Source organism: Mustela putorius, unplaced genomic scaffold (genome assembly GCF_011764305.1).
Source record: "Mustela putorius furo isolate JIRA1106 unplaced genomic scaffold, ASM1176430v1.1 tig00000139_pilon_pilon_pilon, whole genome shotgun sequence".
Taxonomy (NCBI): Eukaryota; Metazoa; Chordata; class Mammalia; order Carnivora; family Mustelidae; genus Mustela; species Mustela putorius.
The window spans coordinates 5,476,778-5,494,867 of NW_025421293.1; the positions used below are offsets into that span (position 1 = coordinate 5,476,778).

Here is an 18,090-nt window from a genome sequence, read left to right on the forward strand (position 1 = left end):
GACCTGCCTTCTCGGAAGTCGATGCGGCAGGGTCTCGCCCTGGGGGTCGCGGCCCCGCGGGGCGCCAGGACTTCCATAGCAACCGGCGTCTCCTAGCCCCGGCCACGCCCATACCCTCTGCGCAGGCGCGGAAGGGGGTGGGTTGGCCCACCGCTTCCGCGTCCGCCCGGCGTCCGCCGGGTGCTAGGGGCGGGGTCTGCGTGATGGCGTCACGGGGGGCGGGGCCTCCGGCGCGGGAAGAGGCGGCGGGAGAATGGAGGTGCAGGAGAGCGGAGATGGCGCGGGCGAGCGCGGGGCCCAGGACCCTGCCCCCGCCCCCAGCAAGGGCCCGGGCAGCGCCGGCCACTACGAGCTGCCGTGGTGAGGGCCCAGACCGTGAACGATGGGTGCTCTGGACGGGTGGGTGGGCGAGTTGGCAGGTCGTGGCCCCGGGGGACCCTCGGGGCGGGAGCCCGTTCTCGGGGGTCCCCAGCGGAGCAGGAGGCCCCGGGGGGGCATCGAGTAGATTCGAATTTGCAGAGGGCGAGGGACGCGCGCCGCTGCCCACGCCTGGGCTCAGGAGTGGCCGGTCTGAACTCTGGAAGCGGGGTCTTGGCCCGAGCAGAGCTCACTGTGGTCATAGCTGCCCCCCGGGACCACCCTCGCAGCGCCTGGAGCTGTGTCTGCGGCTGCTCCGACGGCGGGAAGCGTCCGATCGGTTCCGAACTCGGGGTTGTGTGCGGAGGGCGCATCCGGGGTCGCTGAGAGGAGCTGGTGACCTGGAAGGTGACCCGGAAAGTCACCTGCCCGGGGCGGGGGGCACAGGTGTGGTGTGGACGATCCGCTCCGGTCCCACCGCCTCCGCGCGTGGGGATGGTTTTCTCTCCGCCCTCCGTGCGTGCCCACCCCTCCAGCCCACCCCTGTCCTGAGCAGATGCCTAAACCGGGCGCAGTGCAGCTTCCTAGAACATCTGTAGCAGCACCGCTCGGTCCCCCAGCCACTAGCCCCTCAAATCCACTGACAGCCCTAGAATTGCGGCTGGTCCCAGCTGAGGTGGTCCCTGAGTGTACAAAACACAGCGGAGTCCCAGGACTTAGTTTTTTAAAAATCTCATTCGTAATTGTTGTATTGATGACATGTTGAAAATGTTAATCTTTCGAATGGATCCGGTTCAAAAAATGATTAGTAAAATTAACTTCCACCTATTTTCTTTTTACTTGTTTTTAAGCATTTTTACTCATTTATTTGAGAGAGAGAGCACGCATATGGGCATGTACAGGGTCAGGGAGGCTTGATCCCAGGACCCTGAGATGATGACCTGAGCCGAAGGCAGATGCCTAACCCACTGAGCCACCCAGGCACCCCTCTTTTTCCTTTTTTTTTTTTTTTTTTTTTAAGATTTTATTCATTTGACAGAGAGAGAGAGAGAGATCACAAGTAGGGAGAACAGCCGGCGGGGTGGGGGAAGCAGGCTCCCCGCCAAGCAGAGAGCCCGACGTGGGGCTTGATCTCAGGACCCTGAAATCATGACCCGAGCCGAAGGCAGAGGCTTAACCCACTGAGCCATTCAGGCGCCCCTCTGTTTTACTTTTTAATGGGGTCGCCAGCAGGTGTAAAATTACATATGGGGCCTGAGTTACATTTTTTATGCGTGACACTACTTTAAATGCTTAGGATATCTCATTCTACAAAACACACTCTGCTGTCCTCAGCTTCCATTTGATAGGGAAAAAAGAAAGAACAAACCAGTAGATAATGGAGTATCTTTGATGATGACAGGTGGCGTGCGTTAAATGACTCCGATAGTCAGGGAAGGCTTTTGATGAGATGATATTTGAGCAAAGACGGGAGCTCAGGAAGTGCGCCAAGCGGCAACATGGAGAAAGCTTTCAGGCAGGGGGAGCCCTTGTGGAGGCCCCAAAGGACCAGCATGTTTGCCGTGTCCAAGGTCTAGCTCAAATTTCCCCTGACATTCCTAGGTGCAACCCCGGGTTTCTGGAACCTGGTTAGCACTGTAGGAGGATCGTCTCAGCTCTCCGTGCTTGCTGGTAGGGAAGGCCTTTAAAGCAAGAACCATGTCTCGCTCCTTACTGTCCCGTCCACGCTGCCTCCCCCTGAGATCTTGAGCTCCTAGAAAGGACTGAGTATGAACAAGAAACGAGCAGCCACAAGCACGCTCTATCTGCTGGTCTTGGAGGGGAGCTCTTTATTCACCACAGTGTGTGGCAGACAAGCTTCTTTACGCGTAGCTGCTTCTGCCGCGGAACTCGGCCCATAGCCAGTGCAAGCTGAGGGTAAATCAGACTGTCATAAAGGGCAGAGGAAGCGCTGATGGTCAGATTGTTACAAATCGGCTGGCACTTCTGTTCTCCGAGCTAAAGAAAGTCATTTGCTCATAACATGGCTTGCTTATTCATTTGGAGGAGAGAGGTATGGGGGCTCCTGGGCGGCCCAGGGGTTGGAGCATCCGACTCGTGGTTTTGGCTCAGGTCATGAATCTCAGGGTCATGGAATCGAGCCCTGACTTGGGTTTTGAGCTCACTGGGAAGTCTGCTGAGTCGGCTTGAAGGGTCTCTCTCTCTCTCTCTGCCTATCCCCCTATTTGTGTGTGTGCACGTGCTCACTCGCTCTCTCTCTCTCTCTCTCTCTAAAATAAATCTTTGAGAGAGAGAAGTATTGATCTGAGTAAGCCACTAGCGGGTCCACTTCCCATGGCCTTGTAGGATCCCAGGGCAGACCTGTGGTTACTGTCTAGCCAGCCCTGCTGGGCACCTGGCACCAGTCTGCAGAAACGGACAGGTAAGGGATAAGACAGGAGCTCGGCTGCACCCGGGTCTGTCCGATCCGATGGTGTCAGCGCCTCGTGTGCTGAGCTTCTGTTGTGATGGGCGACCATGCTGCCACCCGGCGTCATGGCGCTCCAGATGGCCCGCTCTGGCCCCTCTCCAGCGACAACAGGTGTGTCTCCATGTCTCAGGTTTAAAGGCTTCGGTGCACAATTCTTACGCACTTAACATTTCCATTGGCACTTGGGTTACCTCTTTAAGTTTAAAACCTGCAGCATTTACTGTGCTTAAATTGCACGTGTATAATGTCCCGACAGAGCCCTCGGGAAGGGCCGTTAGTGCTTTGCTCCTGAGCCCTGACGTGAAAATAGTCACGTCACCATCTTTACGCGTTTTCTTTCTTTCTTTTTTTTTTTTTCTTTATGCGTTTTCTTAAAAACAGGGTGGAAAAGTACAGGCCAGTAAAGTTGAATGAAATCGTCGGGAATGAAGACACAGTGAGCAGGCTGGAGGTGAGTGTTTTGTTGTTTTTTGGAGATGGTCTTGGGTTGTATTATGTGGTTTTGACAAGCTCGAGGAAGGCGCTTGGAGGAAGACCGCCAAGGTCGCGAGGGATGGGGCGGGCCACAAATGCAGAAGAATCGAGGGATTGCGAGCTGGTCAGTTTGGAGAAGACCGGAAGCCGCGGTGGCTACCTTCCCGTGTCGGAGGCGCCGGCTTCTCGGAGAGGGCTTCTCTGACCCATGCTTCTAGAGCCGCGACGGCAGACTTTCTCCGTAAAGGCTGACTCGCAGGTGTCTTAGGCTTTGCAAACCCTATAATGACTGTCTAGTATTCTTAATTTTTTAAACAATCCTTTAAAATCATAAAATCATTCTGCGCTAGGGGGCTTATAAAAACAGGCCCCGGGGCGCCTGGGTGGCCCAGTCCATTGAACGTCTGATTCTTGATTTCGGCTGGGTCATGATCTCAAGGTCATGGGAAGTCGCTTCGGCTTCTGTCCTTCCCCGCTGCTCTTCCTGCTGATGCTCCCTCTCTCTGTCTCTCTAAAATACATAAATCTTTTTTTTTTTTTTTTAAGAATTTATTGTTTCGTTTGACACAGAGAGAGCACACAAGCAGGGGGAGCGGCAGGCAGAGAGAGAGGGAGAAGCAGGCTCTCCTCAAAGCAGAGAGCCCGATGCGGGGCTCGATCCCAGCACCCTGGGATCCTGACCTGAGCTGAAGGCAGAGGCCCAACTATCTGGCCCACCCAGGTGCCCCCAAAATAAATAAATTAAAAAAAATAAGATAAACAGGGCTGAGGCTGGATTACCCCCACTTCCCGCCAACCCCCCTCCACGGTGGTTTGCCGGCTTTCGCCTAGAGGGACTGAGTGACAGCATAGCCGACTTCAGGACGACAGGAACAGGAGTGAGCAGAAGTGTGCCCCGTAGGGCAAGCTTTGAAATCCTCACCCTAGAGCTCTTTGGGCGGAATCTAGAAGGCCAGCTACGTGAGGCATCACGGAGATAGTCTCTGCAGGAAAGGGGACTTAGACTCTAACAGATACCGAGGTATTTGTTTTTCTTACAAATGAGTTCATTTTACAGATGTTTGCGGGCCATACGGTGCAGTGTTCGGACCTGCTGATAGAATGGTGAACCTAATAGACAGGACCCCTGCTTGCGTGGGCCTTAGTCTCATAGGGGTCAAAGTGCACAGGCCATGTGGGGAGCACTCTGCCGGAGGGGAGGGGGTTGCTGTGGAAGCACAGGAGGTGCGGGCCGTTAACCTGCTCCCAGTGTCTTCGTTCTCGTGGAAGAAGGGACAGCAAAGCTGAGTAAGTGGGCGTTAGCCAGACTTGGGGGGGCAGGAGCAGAGGGAGGTGAGGCAAATGGGAATAGCATGTGCAAAGGCCCAGAGGTGAGAGAGCTTAGCTTGTTGGGCGTGGGCTGATGCCATCTGATTGGAATATGGAGTAGGGCTTTCCGGACATTAATGGGTGGATGAATTGCCTGCGGGCGTCTTGTGAAAAATGCAGATCTTGACCCAGGGAGTGGGGCTGGGGTCTGTATTTCTTTTTATTTTTTATTTTATTTTATTTTTTTTTAAAGATTTTTTTTTTTTAAGATTTTATTTATTTATTTGACAGGCAGAGATCACAAGTAGGCAGAGAGGCAGGCAGAGAGAGAGGGGGAAGCAGGCTCCCTGCTGAGCAGAGAGCCCGATGCGGGGTTCGATCCCAGGACCCTGGGATCATGACCTGAGCCGAAGGCAGAGGCTTTAACCCACTGAGCTTTAAAGACTTTTTGTTTGTATATTTGACAGAGAGAGACTCAGCGAGACAGGGAACACAAGCAGGGGAGCGGGAGAGAGAGAAGCAGGCTTCCCGTGGAGCAGAGAGCCCCATATGGGGCTCGATCCAGGACCTTGGGGTCATGAGCTGAACCAAAGGCAGATGCTTAACTGAACCACTGAGGCGCCCTGAGAGTGTGCATTTCTGACTCGCCCCCAGGGGATGCCCATGTTGCGGGTTGTGGAGCCCACAGAGGAACAGGGGCGTGGAGTGTCTGTATGGGGGCGTGGGAATGGGCCGGTGAGGTGGGCAGGGCCTCCTGAGCCCTATTGGAGAGTTGGGGCTCACAGGAGTCATCCGAGGGCTGCGTCAGGCGCAGATGTTTTGACAGATGGGCGTTCTAGAAAGTTGGCTGGGGTCATAATAGAGAAAATGCGTGGGTGTGGCACAGGATTAGCGGACCCTGAGACCAGCTAGTTAACCAGCTAGTTAACGGCCAGTTAAAAGCCATCCAGGCGAGAGGTGAATGGCAGAAGGAGACGGCCGTGGGGCAGAAAAGAAGGACATAGAAGCAGAGAAGGAACGGCCAAGCCTCTGTGACTGAGGCGCTGTGTGCGTGGCCAGGGGAGCGCGGGAGGTTCCTGGCGTGGCCAGTGGGGTTGATGGCACTGAGGGCCCACGCGAGGGGAAGCACAGGTGGCCCCTGGGTGTGACGGGCAGTGGGGAATTCGCTTTGGAATATGCAGAGCTGAGAGTTTCATGGGGTACCCACGTGGAGAACTCTGTGGCCGTGTCCCCGCGCGGGCCCCTGGGGCTGGGGACGCTTGGCACCGCGGGTCTCCAGATTAACCGGTTCAGACGCACCTTTGTTCCTCCAGGTCTTTGCAAGAGAAGGAAACGTGCCCAATATTATCATCGCTGTAAGTCCCCCATCCGGGCCCTGTTAAAGGTCCTGGAGTCTCACTTTCTCCCCGAGAGCTTCAGTGCCCAGAGCTTCCTCGTCCGAGGGGCCCACGGTCACCAGAGCCCTTGCCAGTCCCCTTGGCAGAGGGAAGCATTCGCCCCGGTTGGTCGGGGGGTCCTGTGGGTGGGAGGCTGGGTTGATTTGGTGTGTGCGGGGCTGGGGGGGGGGTTGGGGAGGAGTTCGAAGAGGAGGTGACACCAACGGCGGGGGGCAGGAGCTCGGGAGCAGAGGCAAGCTCGTGCTGTCAGCGGGTGCGGTCTCCTCCCCAGGGTCCCCCAGGAACCGGCAAGACTACAAGCATCCTGTGTTTGGCCCGCGCCCTGCTGGGCTGGGCATTCAAGGATGCTGTTTTGGAGCTCAACGCCTCCAATGACAGGTGCGCCTGGGAGTTGGGACCGCGTGACGGGTGGCGAGTGTTTGAAGCTTGAGCTGTCATAGAAACTGCCTTCTTGCAGGTCTGGGTTGTCCTTGGGGTTTGTCTCGCCGGCTTCGTGTTTTCCGTTGATCCTTCCCCGTGAACGAGAACCGGCGTCACTTGCCTGTTCACGTAGCATCATAAGCACTGACTTGCTGGCTTCCTTTTTAAATTTTTTTTTTAAGATTTTATTTATTTGACAGACAGAGATCACAAGTAGGCAGAGAGGCAGGCAGAGAGAGGGGGAAGCAGGCCCCCCACTGAGAAGAGAGCCCGATGCGGGGCTTGATCCCAGGACCCTGAGATCATGACCTGAGTCGAAGGCAGAGGCTTTAACCCACTGAGCCACCCGGGCACCCCTCCAACAAGCGTCTTTAAAGCTGAGCGAATACTGTCACAAAACAAGATGGTCCACGTTCTGGCCAGAAGATATTAGGCAATGAAGTTCTCCCTGTTGAGGAACAGGTCGGCTGAAAATATATTTATTTTTTGTGCGTAGATATATGTTGTTCACTCCTTGATGCTAAAGTTCGAGGAAGTTCACCCACAATCTTGGCATCAGAGGACCCCATGCTCTGAGATGGTCCGACTATGGTCAGTTTCACAGCCCGAAGTGCTGCCCTTCGCCTGTCTGTGGCCATTTTCTGATTTGTCTAATAATATGGAATGTTCCCTGTCGTTTGTGTTCATCTTTTGTGAGTGGAAAATGAAAAAGTTTTGAACTTTCAGCTGCAGTCCGTGAGTGCTTTCAAAAACAAAGATGATGTATTTGAACTTCTTTTGTCGCTTCTAGAAAGAGAGTGCGGTGCCCTTAGCAACGCAAAATATTGGAGGACAGGACGGGCCAGGGGGACAGTTTTCCCTCCTACCACAGCATCCTAGGGAAGTGCGACAGTCTTGCCTTTTCTCAAGACTTTAATCTTTTCGGGCGCCTGGGTGGCTCAGCAGGTTAAAGCCGCTGCCTTCGGCTCAGGTCATGATCCCAGGGTCCTGGGATCGAGCCCCACATGGGGCTCTCTGCCCCGCAGGGAGCCTGCTTCCTCCTCTCTCTGTCTGCCTCTCTGCCTACTTGTGATCTCTGTCAAATAAATAAATAAAATCTTAAAAAAAAAAAAAAGACTTTAATCTTTTCATTGCTGTTGTTTTTAGCCTAGTTGGGAATGATAAGGAACAAGGAAACAGTCACTCGGATGATGACATTGCCATTTTCATTTCAAAATACAGGAAGAATAAGGTCATAGAGACCTTGTGACATACCTCAGATTATCAAAAGGTCCGGGGAACTTGCAGGGTAATTGCAAGAGAAAATGCCTCTCTTGCTACTCTCTTGCGCTCTTGCCTCTGGTAGCACAGGAATAGGTGAATTTGATCTTCGTTGTGTTGGAGGACCTCCAAGAAGGAATAAAAGTAGTGAAACGTTAATCCTGATACACAGAATTGCCCCCCAAACTTACAAACCACAGTCGTGTGCGTGGGGGTGTGGTCTGGGGGTTAGAAGCCCCCTGAGGGTACGTGGGTCTCTCTGGGAAGGCGACAGGACAGCGAGGCCTTGTTGTTTCAGGGGCATCGATGTGGTGAGGAACAAGATCAAAATGTTCGCCCAGCAGAAGGTCACGCTTCCCAGAGGGCGGCACAAGATCATCATCTTGGACGAAGCAGACAGGTAGGGACTGCTTTGCCAAGTGCACAGTGACCTCGATTCCTCGGTCTCTTACCAGGCTTTAATTAAAGCGGGCAGAGAGCTCTCTCCCCTCTGCACGACCGTGGCAGACCAGCTTATCACATCTTCCAAAAGCAATTTAACAGGGACCTGACCCCTTATCTTCATTAAGCGACATTCGTCGAAGACCATGTCAGTTAATGGGTTCGTTCCAGCTTCCGGGGAATGATCTATCGTGGTCAGTACACATGACATCAAATTTACCATTTTAACCACTTCAAAAAAAAAGATTTGGGGTGCCTGGATGGCTCAGTGGGTTAAAGCCTCTGCCTTCGGCTCGGGTCATGGTCCCAGGGTCCTGGGATCGAGCCCCGTATCGGGCTCTCTGCTTAGCGGGGAGCCTACTTTCCCCCCCTCTCTCTCTGCCTGCCTCTCTGCCTCCTTGTGATCTGTCTGTCAAATAAATAAATAAAATCTTTAAAAAAAAAAAGATTTTAGTATTAGGGAAGGAGGGAGCACGAGTGCAGGGAGGGGCAGAGCAAGAGGGAGAAGCAGACCCCCACTGAGCAGGGACCCCCCCACACACACACCCCCACGGAGGCAGGGCTTGATCCCAGGACCCCAGGACCATGACCTGGACTTGAGGGTGCCCAGGCTCTCTAGGGAGGGCTGTGTGTCCAGCGGGCCCTGGGCCCCGGTTGCAAACTGCCTGCTTGTGTTTTTCTTCTCAGCATGACTGATGGAGCCCAGCAAGCCTTGAGGAGGACCATGGAAATCTACTCCAAAACGACTCGCTTTGCCCTCGCCTGTAACGCTTCTGATAAAATCATAGGTGAGGGTCAGCTCTGGGCGGCTTGGCCTCCACCCGGGATGCTCACGTTGGCTCTTTAACCACAGAAGGGTAGGGCGTTTGGGGTTGCCTACCACGGGCCGAGCACTGCAGAATCACCTTTTTCATTTGATCTTACGTAATTCTGTGTGAAGGTCTTCTTAACTCCACATTAGAGAGGAGAACACTGGAGCTCAGAGGGGTTGAGTAGTTTGGCCAAAGTCACACAGCATGCAGAAGAGCCGGGACTGGAACCCCAGTCTCTTGGGCTCTGGCACCGTCGTGGGCACACGTGACATTTTGCTGGCCTGGGTACAGTGTCATGGTCACTGCCTTGCCCCAGACGCTCTCCTGTACTTTCTGTGCACTGGGCGCTTGGCCCACACTCAGTCCACACCCGCGGCTTTGTCGTCACCGGGGACTGCCTCCCCTGTGCAAGCTCGCCCGTCAGCCCGCTCTGACCTGGACGGCCTGGCCGTCCCTCCCCCGAAGTCGGTGCTTCCTCACCCCTTTGCCCACACGCCCATCTCAGCTTCCTGCCCGGGGCACTTTCTTCCCTTTGCGATACCCACAGCAGCCTCTGCCTGGCTTTGGTTCTCTCTCCCCGTTTCTCCCCACTCTCTGCATCACGTCCGCCCCGCTGACCTCCAGCCTGTGTGAGCTCGGCCCCCGGACTCGCCCTCCTGCGCCCAGGCCACGGCTCGCAGCCGCAGACCAGCGTGTGGCTGGCCACGCTGCACTGCGAGGTCCCGGTTCCCAGCCGCGGCGGGCCTGCCGTGGCACCAGGAGCTCTGCACCCGTCCTGCACCCGTCCCAGATGCTCACAACTTCTCCATCGGCCCGTTCAGCCACCACTCGGCACGCACTGACGCTTGTTCTACACGGCGCCGGGGGCCGTTGCGTGAGAACGTTCTCGATCGTCAGGATCACCAGTGTAGGGACACACTGAGAGGGCGGGAGTGGTGTCCTGCCTAGAGACCCCTCCCCCGGTGCGTTTCGCACGGGGCTGCGCGGGGCTGCGCGTGCACGCGTACGTTGGGTGGTTGGATGCCGTGGTCACGGGCGGAGCGTGCCGGCCCTCCCTTGTCAGTTCGTCTGACCCGCGCAGCATCCCAGCCTTTTTTTTGTTTTGTCTGTTTATTTTTTTAAAATTTCTAAAGAGCTGCAACAGCCATGGAAATGAAATCACAAAAAAATGTTTCTTCGTGTTAGAGGAAATAGCGCAAGATCAAATCGCTACAGTTGACTTTTATTTTCTTTTTTGGAAGATTGTATTTTCAACTCCTCTCCACACCCGGTGGGGCTCCAAGTCACAACCGGGAGATCGAGGGCCATAGGCCCGACCGACCGAGCCAGCCTGGTGCCCTGCCCCAGAGGTGATTTGTACACTCTTCGTCATGGACCCTTCATGGGGGTCCTGGACTCGTGCCAGCAACAAGAGAGACACCCGCGCTCTGAGGGAGCCCATGCCGCCTTATTCTGACACGGATTTAAATTCTGTGGGCCCTGGAGCGCCTGGCTGGCTCGGTTGGAAGGGCAGGTGACTCCTGATCTCGGCGTTGTGAGTTCGAGTCCCACACTGGGGGTGGGGACTACTTAAAAATAATGATAATAAATTCTGCGAACTCAGCTTTCAGTGTTGCGCACGAGAGAAAAATCTAAGGGAAACTTTAAGTGTAGCCGAATATCAGCTGCTTCTAATGATGAACCTCTTATCGATGTGGCTGAGCCAAATACATAATTAAGATTCTGTGGTGGAGTTTTCCTGATTTCGGATACGCTGAAATGGACTGACTTGTAGGACTCCTACGTTTCCTTAATGCAGATAAATTTACAGGAGTGCATTCCTTGGAAGTGCCTGTGTGCACGGGGCATGGGACACAGGCCCGATGGGGGCCCGGAGACCATGGAGAAGCTGTTGTCCCAATCTAAAGCGAGGGGCAGGGGCAGCGTCCAGAATCCCGGACCCATCTCTCTAGTGGCTGTCCGTCCTGGCTGCGGTCACATTCTCCTGGGGAGCCTTAGAGAGACCACGCCCATGTCCCATGTCCCTGCTCACCTTGGACCAGCGGTTGGGGACACCAAGCTCACACTCGCACAGTGACCAGAAACCCCACACCGACTCACCCGCCCGCCATGGCTCCTGGGTGTCTCGTTCCTAGAGGGTCTTTTCCCCTTCTGGAAGCCGAGGCCAGCCAAGGCCATCCGTGGCAGTGCAGGGGAGGCCCACTGGTTGCTGCTTTGAGCTGTTGGAGAGCCATGGCTGGGGAGGGAGCATTGGTGCCACTGTGGCCGGTGTATGTCCCGAGCAGGGGCTTCCTAGCATGAGGCGGGTGTCGGGGTGGGAGTCCCGGGGCTGTCGGGGGTGCGCCAGCCTCTGTGGTGAGCCTCACCCTCCTGTCCCGGTCAGAGCCCATCCAGTCCCGCTGCGCCGTCCTCCGCTACACGAAGCTGAGCGATGCCCAGGTCCTCGCCCGGCTGCTGGCGGTGCTGGAGCAGGAGAAGGTCCCCTACACCGACGACGGCCTGGAAGCCGTCATCTTCACGGCGCAGGGAGACATGAGGCAGGTGCGCGCCGTCGAGGCCCCTCGGCCACCTACCTCCGGGGCTGCGTGTGCCTTGTTCTGGGGGGGTCGTGCAGAGACAGGGACCCTGCTCGCTGGGGCAGACCTGGGAGGAGGGGGCTCCGGTGTTGGGGGCGGTGGCGATGGTCAGGACTGAAAATCGCTGTCCACATGTGCTTGTGTCTTCCACAGGCGCTGAACAACGTGCAGTCGACCTTCTCGGGATTTGGCTTTATCAACAGCGAGAATGTGTTCAAGGTACAGGAGCCCGGGGCCCTTGGGGGGTTCTGCAGAGCCGGTTGGCAGCAGCGAGTGGGCGCCTTGTGGCGGTGCTGGGACCCTCCATGCCCCCCGCCAATCTGAGGGTCTCAGGAGCGCCCCCGCGTGTGGGGAAGTGGAAGTGCTGGTGCACCCCAAGGGGCCTCACTGCCTGTGCCCCGGGGGCTTCTCCGATCTGGGGGCAGAGGACCCAGGCTGCCCGCTGCCCCAGGGGTTGTCCACTGCTGGAAGGCGGGAGGGGCCGCCGAGCCTCTGCTGCCGGCCTCCCACGCTTACTGAGCGGAGGGACAGAGACGCCCACTCTCTGGTTGGCCACGGTTTTTGTCCTGGGAATGCTTTTGAAAACCGCTGACCCCTCCTAACCACCTGCCTGTCTTACACTTTCCCCCTTACTTGGGGGTAAAACCCGGGTGGGGCTGTCCATGTGTCCATGTGTTCAGACCGTGGCTGTTCTTAGCAAGTTTGTGGGTAAAGAAAGCTGCAGGGAGGGCGCCTGGGTGGCTCAGTGGGTTAAGCCGCTGCCTTCGGCTCAGGTCATGATCTCAGAGTCCTGGGATCGAGTCCCGCATCGGGCTCTCTGCTCAGCGGAGAGCCTGCTTCTCTCTCTCTCTCTCTGCCTGCCTCTCCATCTACTTGTGATTTCTCTCTGTCAAATAAATAAATAAAATCTTTAAAAAAAAAAAAAAAAAAAAAAAAGAAAGCTGCAGGGAAAGCCTGGTTTGCCCCTGGTGGTGACTGTGTTTCCAGGGCTGCTCTGGGACACTTTAGGCTCCGCTTCTGGCACAGACCTTCAGGGCTCTGGAAAGCAGGGTTTCTGGGGGAGTTAACTGCTGAGAGGTTCTAGGGTGCGTGGGGCTGGGGGAGAAAGCAGAGGGTTTCCTTTATTTATTTATTTATTTATTTATTTATTTTTTAAGATTTTATTTATTTGACAGAGATCACAAGTAGGCAGAGAGAAAGAGAGGGAAGCAGGCTCCCCGCTGAGCAGAGAGCCCGATGCGGGCCTCGATCCCAGGACCCTGAGATCTCATGACCTGAGCCGAAGAAGGCAGCGGCTTAACCCACTGAGCCACCCAGGCGCCCAGAGGGTTTCCTTTAGACGTTGTAGATAGAGGGCGAGGCGCCAACTCTCGATCTCGGAGTTTTGATTTCGAGCCCAGCGTTGGGCACGGAGACGACTTTAAAAATTTAAAGAAATGTTTTTTTTGTTTTATTTAAATTCAGTTAGCCAGCACAGTCCATGGTTCATTTCCGATGTCTCCTTCAGTGATTCCTCAGCTGCATAAAGAAGTTTTAAATGTGGGTCCCGAGGTGGAGGGCGGGGAGGGGCCAGCCCCAAGCTCGGGGACACGTGCACCACCGCCCCCAGGCCCGTCTTCACGCTGACATGCTGAGGTGGGGGACCCTGTCCCAGGAAAGCCAGTTTCCATTCCGGGCAGGAGGCTGGTCCCAGTTCTTAAATGGATTGTGAATGGTTCTGGGCGAGCGGTCCTCCGAGGGACCTAAGGTGTGTGCGACTGATTGATGGCTTTTCGTGCAACAAGAGGCTCCTGCTGGCCCCGTGTTCACCCCCCTGGTGCATGGGCCGTCTGTAGTGACGGGGTCAGAACTTCCTGCCCAGCGAGGAAGCCTGACGCCATCCTCCGGTGACTCGCTCGGTCGTGATGGGGCCTTCTGGGGTCCTGTTGGCCAGAGAAGGCGATGACACACGCTGGTGTGTGTCCGGGCTCCCCCTCAGCCCCCAACTGACCTTTCTCTCCGGGTTGCTCAGGTCTGCGACGAGCCCCACCCCTTGCTGGTGAAGGAGATGCTCCAGCACTGCGTGAACGCCAACATCGACGAGGCCTACAAGGTGGGTGTCCCTCCTCCCCGACTCGGGAGGTGCGGGGGCCGTCGCTCCCCTCGGTTCTTAGCGTGAGGCGGGGAGTTGGGTGCACCTCGCAGGAGGAGGCGGAGCCTGGGAGGCTGGAGTCCATGCTCTCGGTCACTGTCGACAGGCGTTCAACCCGCAGTTCGGAGCCCCATCTTTGTCCTACAGTGATATGCTCCACAGGAGAACGTTGTCCCCCCAAGACCTGAGGAGAGACCAGCCCAACTCCTTACATTTCTGTGACGCCGCCCGTGTGGCCGAGGGAAACTTGGCCCTCCGTCCCCCCGAGGGACAAGGAATGGCGTTCTGGGACCCAGTGGTCCCTGGTCATCCAGGAGAAGCAGGACCCAGGGCTTCCGGCCTCATGTGGAGCCTGATGCCGTGTGCGGATTTCAGGGGGTATCGTCACAGTTCAGGTGACCCCTGGCAGTGGTACGATTTAAGGCCACTGGCCCCACCACAGCCAGTTTCCCTCCGCCTGCTCCCACCAAACTAGGCCAGAAGTGGGCTGGGTTTAGGGCAGGGCCAGGTGTCATTCGAAACCAAGGGGTGGGAAAAAAAAAAAATAGAAAAGAAAAAAGTAAAAACCAAAGGGCGAGGTGGGGAGACTGAGGCAGAGACCCAGGCACACAACCCAGAGGCAGCCTTCAGATTTAGGGACCCAGAGCTTCCGTGCCCTCTTGCGTCCACCCCAAGATGCCACAGCAAAGGCGAGACAACGGACTCCAGACCCCAGACCCCGTCCCACCAGACCCGGTTGCCTGAGTGGGCTGAGGGGGGCTGGAACCCGGGGCTGGAACCTCGGCCTGGGTGCAGACTGGGCAGAAGGCCAGGACCCTGCTCCCGCGGAGACCTGGTGGAGGCTCGGCCTGCAGGGGGCGCACGGGAGCCCAGCCCTTAGGGAGCACCGGCGGGCAGATGCTGCTTCCGCTTCCCCTCCTGTGCTCACTGGGGTGGTTCCTGTCGCTTTTTAGGACCCTTGGATAGAGCCCCAACGTGGGTGTCCTAGGAGACCATGCAAAGCATTTTTACTTTTATTCATGAGAGAGAGAGACGGAGGGGAGGAGGGGGCAGGGGGAAGAGCAGAGGGAGAGCCACAGGCAGACCGCGCTGAGCTCAGAGCCTGCTTCGGGGCTTGATCTCAGAACCCTGAGAACATGATCTGAGCGAAACCAAGAGTCGGTTGCTTAACCGACCGAGACCCCAGGTGCCTCCAGCCGTGGAATACATTTTAAAACTTTTGTGACATTGGGGTATTGGGCTGGCTCAGCCGGCAGCACAGGTACCTCTTAATTTCTCTTTTTAAAAAAATGTTTTTTTTAATTTTACTAATTTATTTGACAGACAGAGATCACAAGTAGGCGGAGAGGCAGGCAGAGAGAGGGGGGGAAGCAGGCTCCCTGCTGAGCAGAGAGCCTAGGACCCTGAGATCATGACCTGAGCCGAAGGCAGAGGCTTAACCCAGGGAGCCACCCAGGTGCCCTGCACATGTGCCTCTTAATCTCAAGATCCTGAGATCAGGCCCCACATAAGGCATAGAACCCACTGTAAAAAAAAGTAATAATAGCAAAAATAAAAAAGTAATAGTAAAAAAAAAATAGGGGCACCTGGGTGGCTCAGCAGGTGAAAGCCTCTGCCTTCGGCTCAGGTCATGATCCCAGGGTCCTGAGATCGAGCCCCGCATCCTGGGTCGCCAAGGATGATCTGTCCACTCCCTGCTGTGTGACGGGCCCAAGGCTCGTCCCCTCGCTCCCCCCAGTACCCTTGTCACCCAGCGGATCTTCCTCTGTCTAGATTCTCGCTCACCTGTGGCATCTCGGCTACTCGCCGGAAGACATCATTGGCAACATTTTTCGAGTGTGTAAAACCTTCCAGATGGCGGAGTACTTGAAACTGGAGTTCATCAAGGTCGGTGAGAGTCCAGCAGTGGCTCTCCTGGGGACCGGGGCCCCGCCGCGGTGTCTTGGTTTGGCTCCCGGGCCTGGCCCCTGGGCTCAGTGAGTGTCCCAAGGCCGGGTGGTCCTGGGGCTGGGAGCTGGTTTAAGCCTCTTCTGCCGGTCAGCCTAGGTGCCCTCAGCATCTAAGATTTGTTTGTTGGCTCTGAAGGTCGGGTTAATTGAGGTATAATTGACATAAAGTACAAGGGAGCCTCTCGGTGCCTTCTGTTAACAGAAGTGTTCGGTCTCCTAAAGGCCACAGCCAAGGTCGGACCAGTTCTGTGATTTCCCCCCGCCTCCCAAATACATGAGCCCCTTTGTAACCAGTCAGCTCCCCCAGCAGCCAGAAACCGCCGCTCTGTTTTCTCTCTGGCGGGAAATAATTTTCCAGAATGTCCTAGGGAATGACCGTGGAATCACGAAGAAGGTAGCCTTTTGAGTCCGCTTAGCTTAATGCGTTTCGGGTTTGTTCATGGTGTTGCGTCTGTCGGCGGGTCGCTCCTTCTCACTGCCGAGAGGCGAACCACGGTTTGTGTGTTCACTGCTCAGAGGACACTGGTGGGTCCGGGTGTGGGTGACCGTCGGTAAGGCCACTGTGAACATTTGCATATGCAAATCAGTGTGGATGTGTACATAAGTTTTTCTTTTTCTCAGGCAACTTCCTAGGAGGTGGGATTGCTTATTCTTTTCTTTCTTTTTTTTTTTTTTTTTAAGATTTTATTTATTTGGCAGAGAGAGATCACAAGTAGGCAGAGAGGCAGGCAGAGAGAGGGGGAGGAAGCAGGCTCCCTGCTGAGCAGAGAGCCCGATGCGGGGCTCAATCCCAGGACCCTGAGATCATGACCTGAGCTGAAGGCAGAGACTTTAACCCACTGAGCCACCCAGGCGCCCCAGGGATTGCTTATTCTAATGGTCAGGGTGTGTTTAACTTTATAAGAAACTGGGAAACCAGTTTCTGAAGTGATTATAGCTTGTGCGTTTCTCCCAGTCGTGGGCGAGCGAGCGTTCCAGATGCCCCGCAGCCTAGCCAGCACTGGCAGTGTATGGTTCTCTTTTTTTTTAAAGATTTTATTTGTTTTATTTTAGAGAGAGTGCAGGGGTGGGAGGGGCGGGTTGTAGGGGGAGGGAGAGAGAGAGTCTCGGGCAGACCCTGCACCCAGCATGGAGCCCGACGTAGGGCTCGATCTCATGACCTTGAGACCATGACTTGAGCCAAAATCAAGAGTCAGATACTCTACTGATGGAGCCCCCCAGGCGCCCCTTGTCCTGGCTTCAAGGTGCGTTTCCCAGCAGCTAACAGCATGTGCTGATTTGCCCTCCGTTCCTTTTAATGAAGCGTCTGTTCAAATCTACCGAGTTCTTCATTGGGTCATTTTTTTCTTAGTGAGTTTTGAGACCTATTTATATATTCTGGCTTCAAGTCCTTTATCAGACGTGTGTTTTCTAAGGATTTTAATATTTTCTCCAAGCCTGGCTTTTGGGTTTTGTTTTTGCTTTTTTTCTTAACTGTCCCACATCCTTTTAGAAAAAAATAAACTGAATTTTAGACATAACCCATGACAACCTGGAGTTCATTTTCCAGCTGAAATTTGAGTTCGCTCTATCAGTTTGAAGTAAACTGCTGGTTCAAATGTAAAAACCTAAAGTTCGCCCTCACTTACCAACCAGCTGGATGTGTGCTTTGTTTTCCAGGAAATCGGATACACGCATATGAAGATAGCAGAAGGCGTGAACTCCCTCCTGCAGATGGCAGGGCTCCTGGCCAGGCTGTGTCAGAAGACAATGGCCCCGGTGGCCAGTTAGGGCAAGAGAACTCGTTGCTGGGGATGACGAGGGTCCTGAGAATCCTCGTCTGGGAGGGACAGGAGTCGGGGCCTTCCCGTCTGGAGAGAAGGCTGCCTTCACCCGTGGCCCTCACTCCACGTCCGTGAGTGTCTGCAGTCAGCCTCTGACTCACAGACGCGGTGACAGGGTGACCGGCGCCCAGAGAACCTCAGGGCTTGACACCCGACCTGGCTTCGTTAATAAAAAGGCTGTCTGGTTTCGTCGGCGCTAAGGCGGCGTCGCCGGGCCACGAGGAGAACCTGCTTCCCGTCTCTGAGTGTCCCCAGCGTCTGGCAGGTGGAACAGGTGATGGAGAGAGTCGGCTGGTGAAACTAATCTCCGTGCTTCTAGAAGCCTGGAGGACAGTTTTGTGGGGTTTGGGACAGAGACAGACGTCCCAGAACAGCCTGGGGCAGTGAGGCCTTCAGAGAGGACCGGCAGGGGTCACCGGGGACAGTGGTGTGACACCTGCCCACTGGCCTTCTCTGTTCCCCAGTAAATTCTCTGTTACCTCGTATGATCGTTTCTCCCCCACGAGGTCTAATTTTTTCCCCGTTTTTCAAATTACAAAAAAAGACCGGTGTACATAAAAGTAGAAAGAAAAGGGGCTCCTGGGTGGTTCAGTCGGGTGATGTCCGACCCCTGCCTTCGGCTCAGGTCGTGATCTCGGTCCTGGGTGGAGCCCTGCAGCGGGCTCCTTGCTC

The 18,090-nt window shown here is 55.4% G+C and overlaps 1 protein-coding gene across 1 annotated transcript; it reads left to right on the forward strand.

Moving 5' to 3' along the window:
• Positions 1-203: 203 nt before the first annotated feature.
• On the forward strand, positions 204-17,645 carry RFC2 (replication factor C subunit 2). Its single transcript, XM_004761677.3, has 11 exons — positions 204-360; positions 3,209-3,278; positions 5,923-5,964; positions 6,278-6,384; positions 7,985-8,086; positions 8,815-8,915; positions 11,323-11,480; positions 11,669-11,734; positions 13,527-13,607; positions 15,420-15,533; positions 17,255-17,645. Exons 1-11 carry the CDS (start codon positions 254-256, stop codon positions 17,363-17,365), a joined length of 1,059 nt encoding a protein of 352 aa, XP_004761734.2. The 5' UTR covers positions 204-253; the 3' UTR covers positions 17,366-17,645.
• Positions 17,646-18,090: the final 445 nt, after the last annotated feature.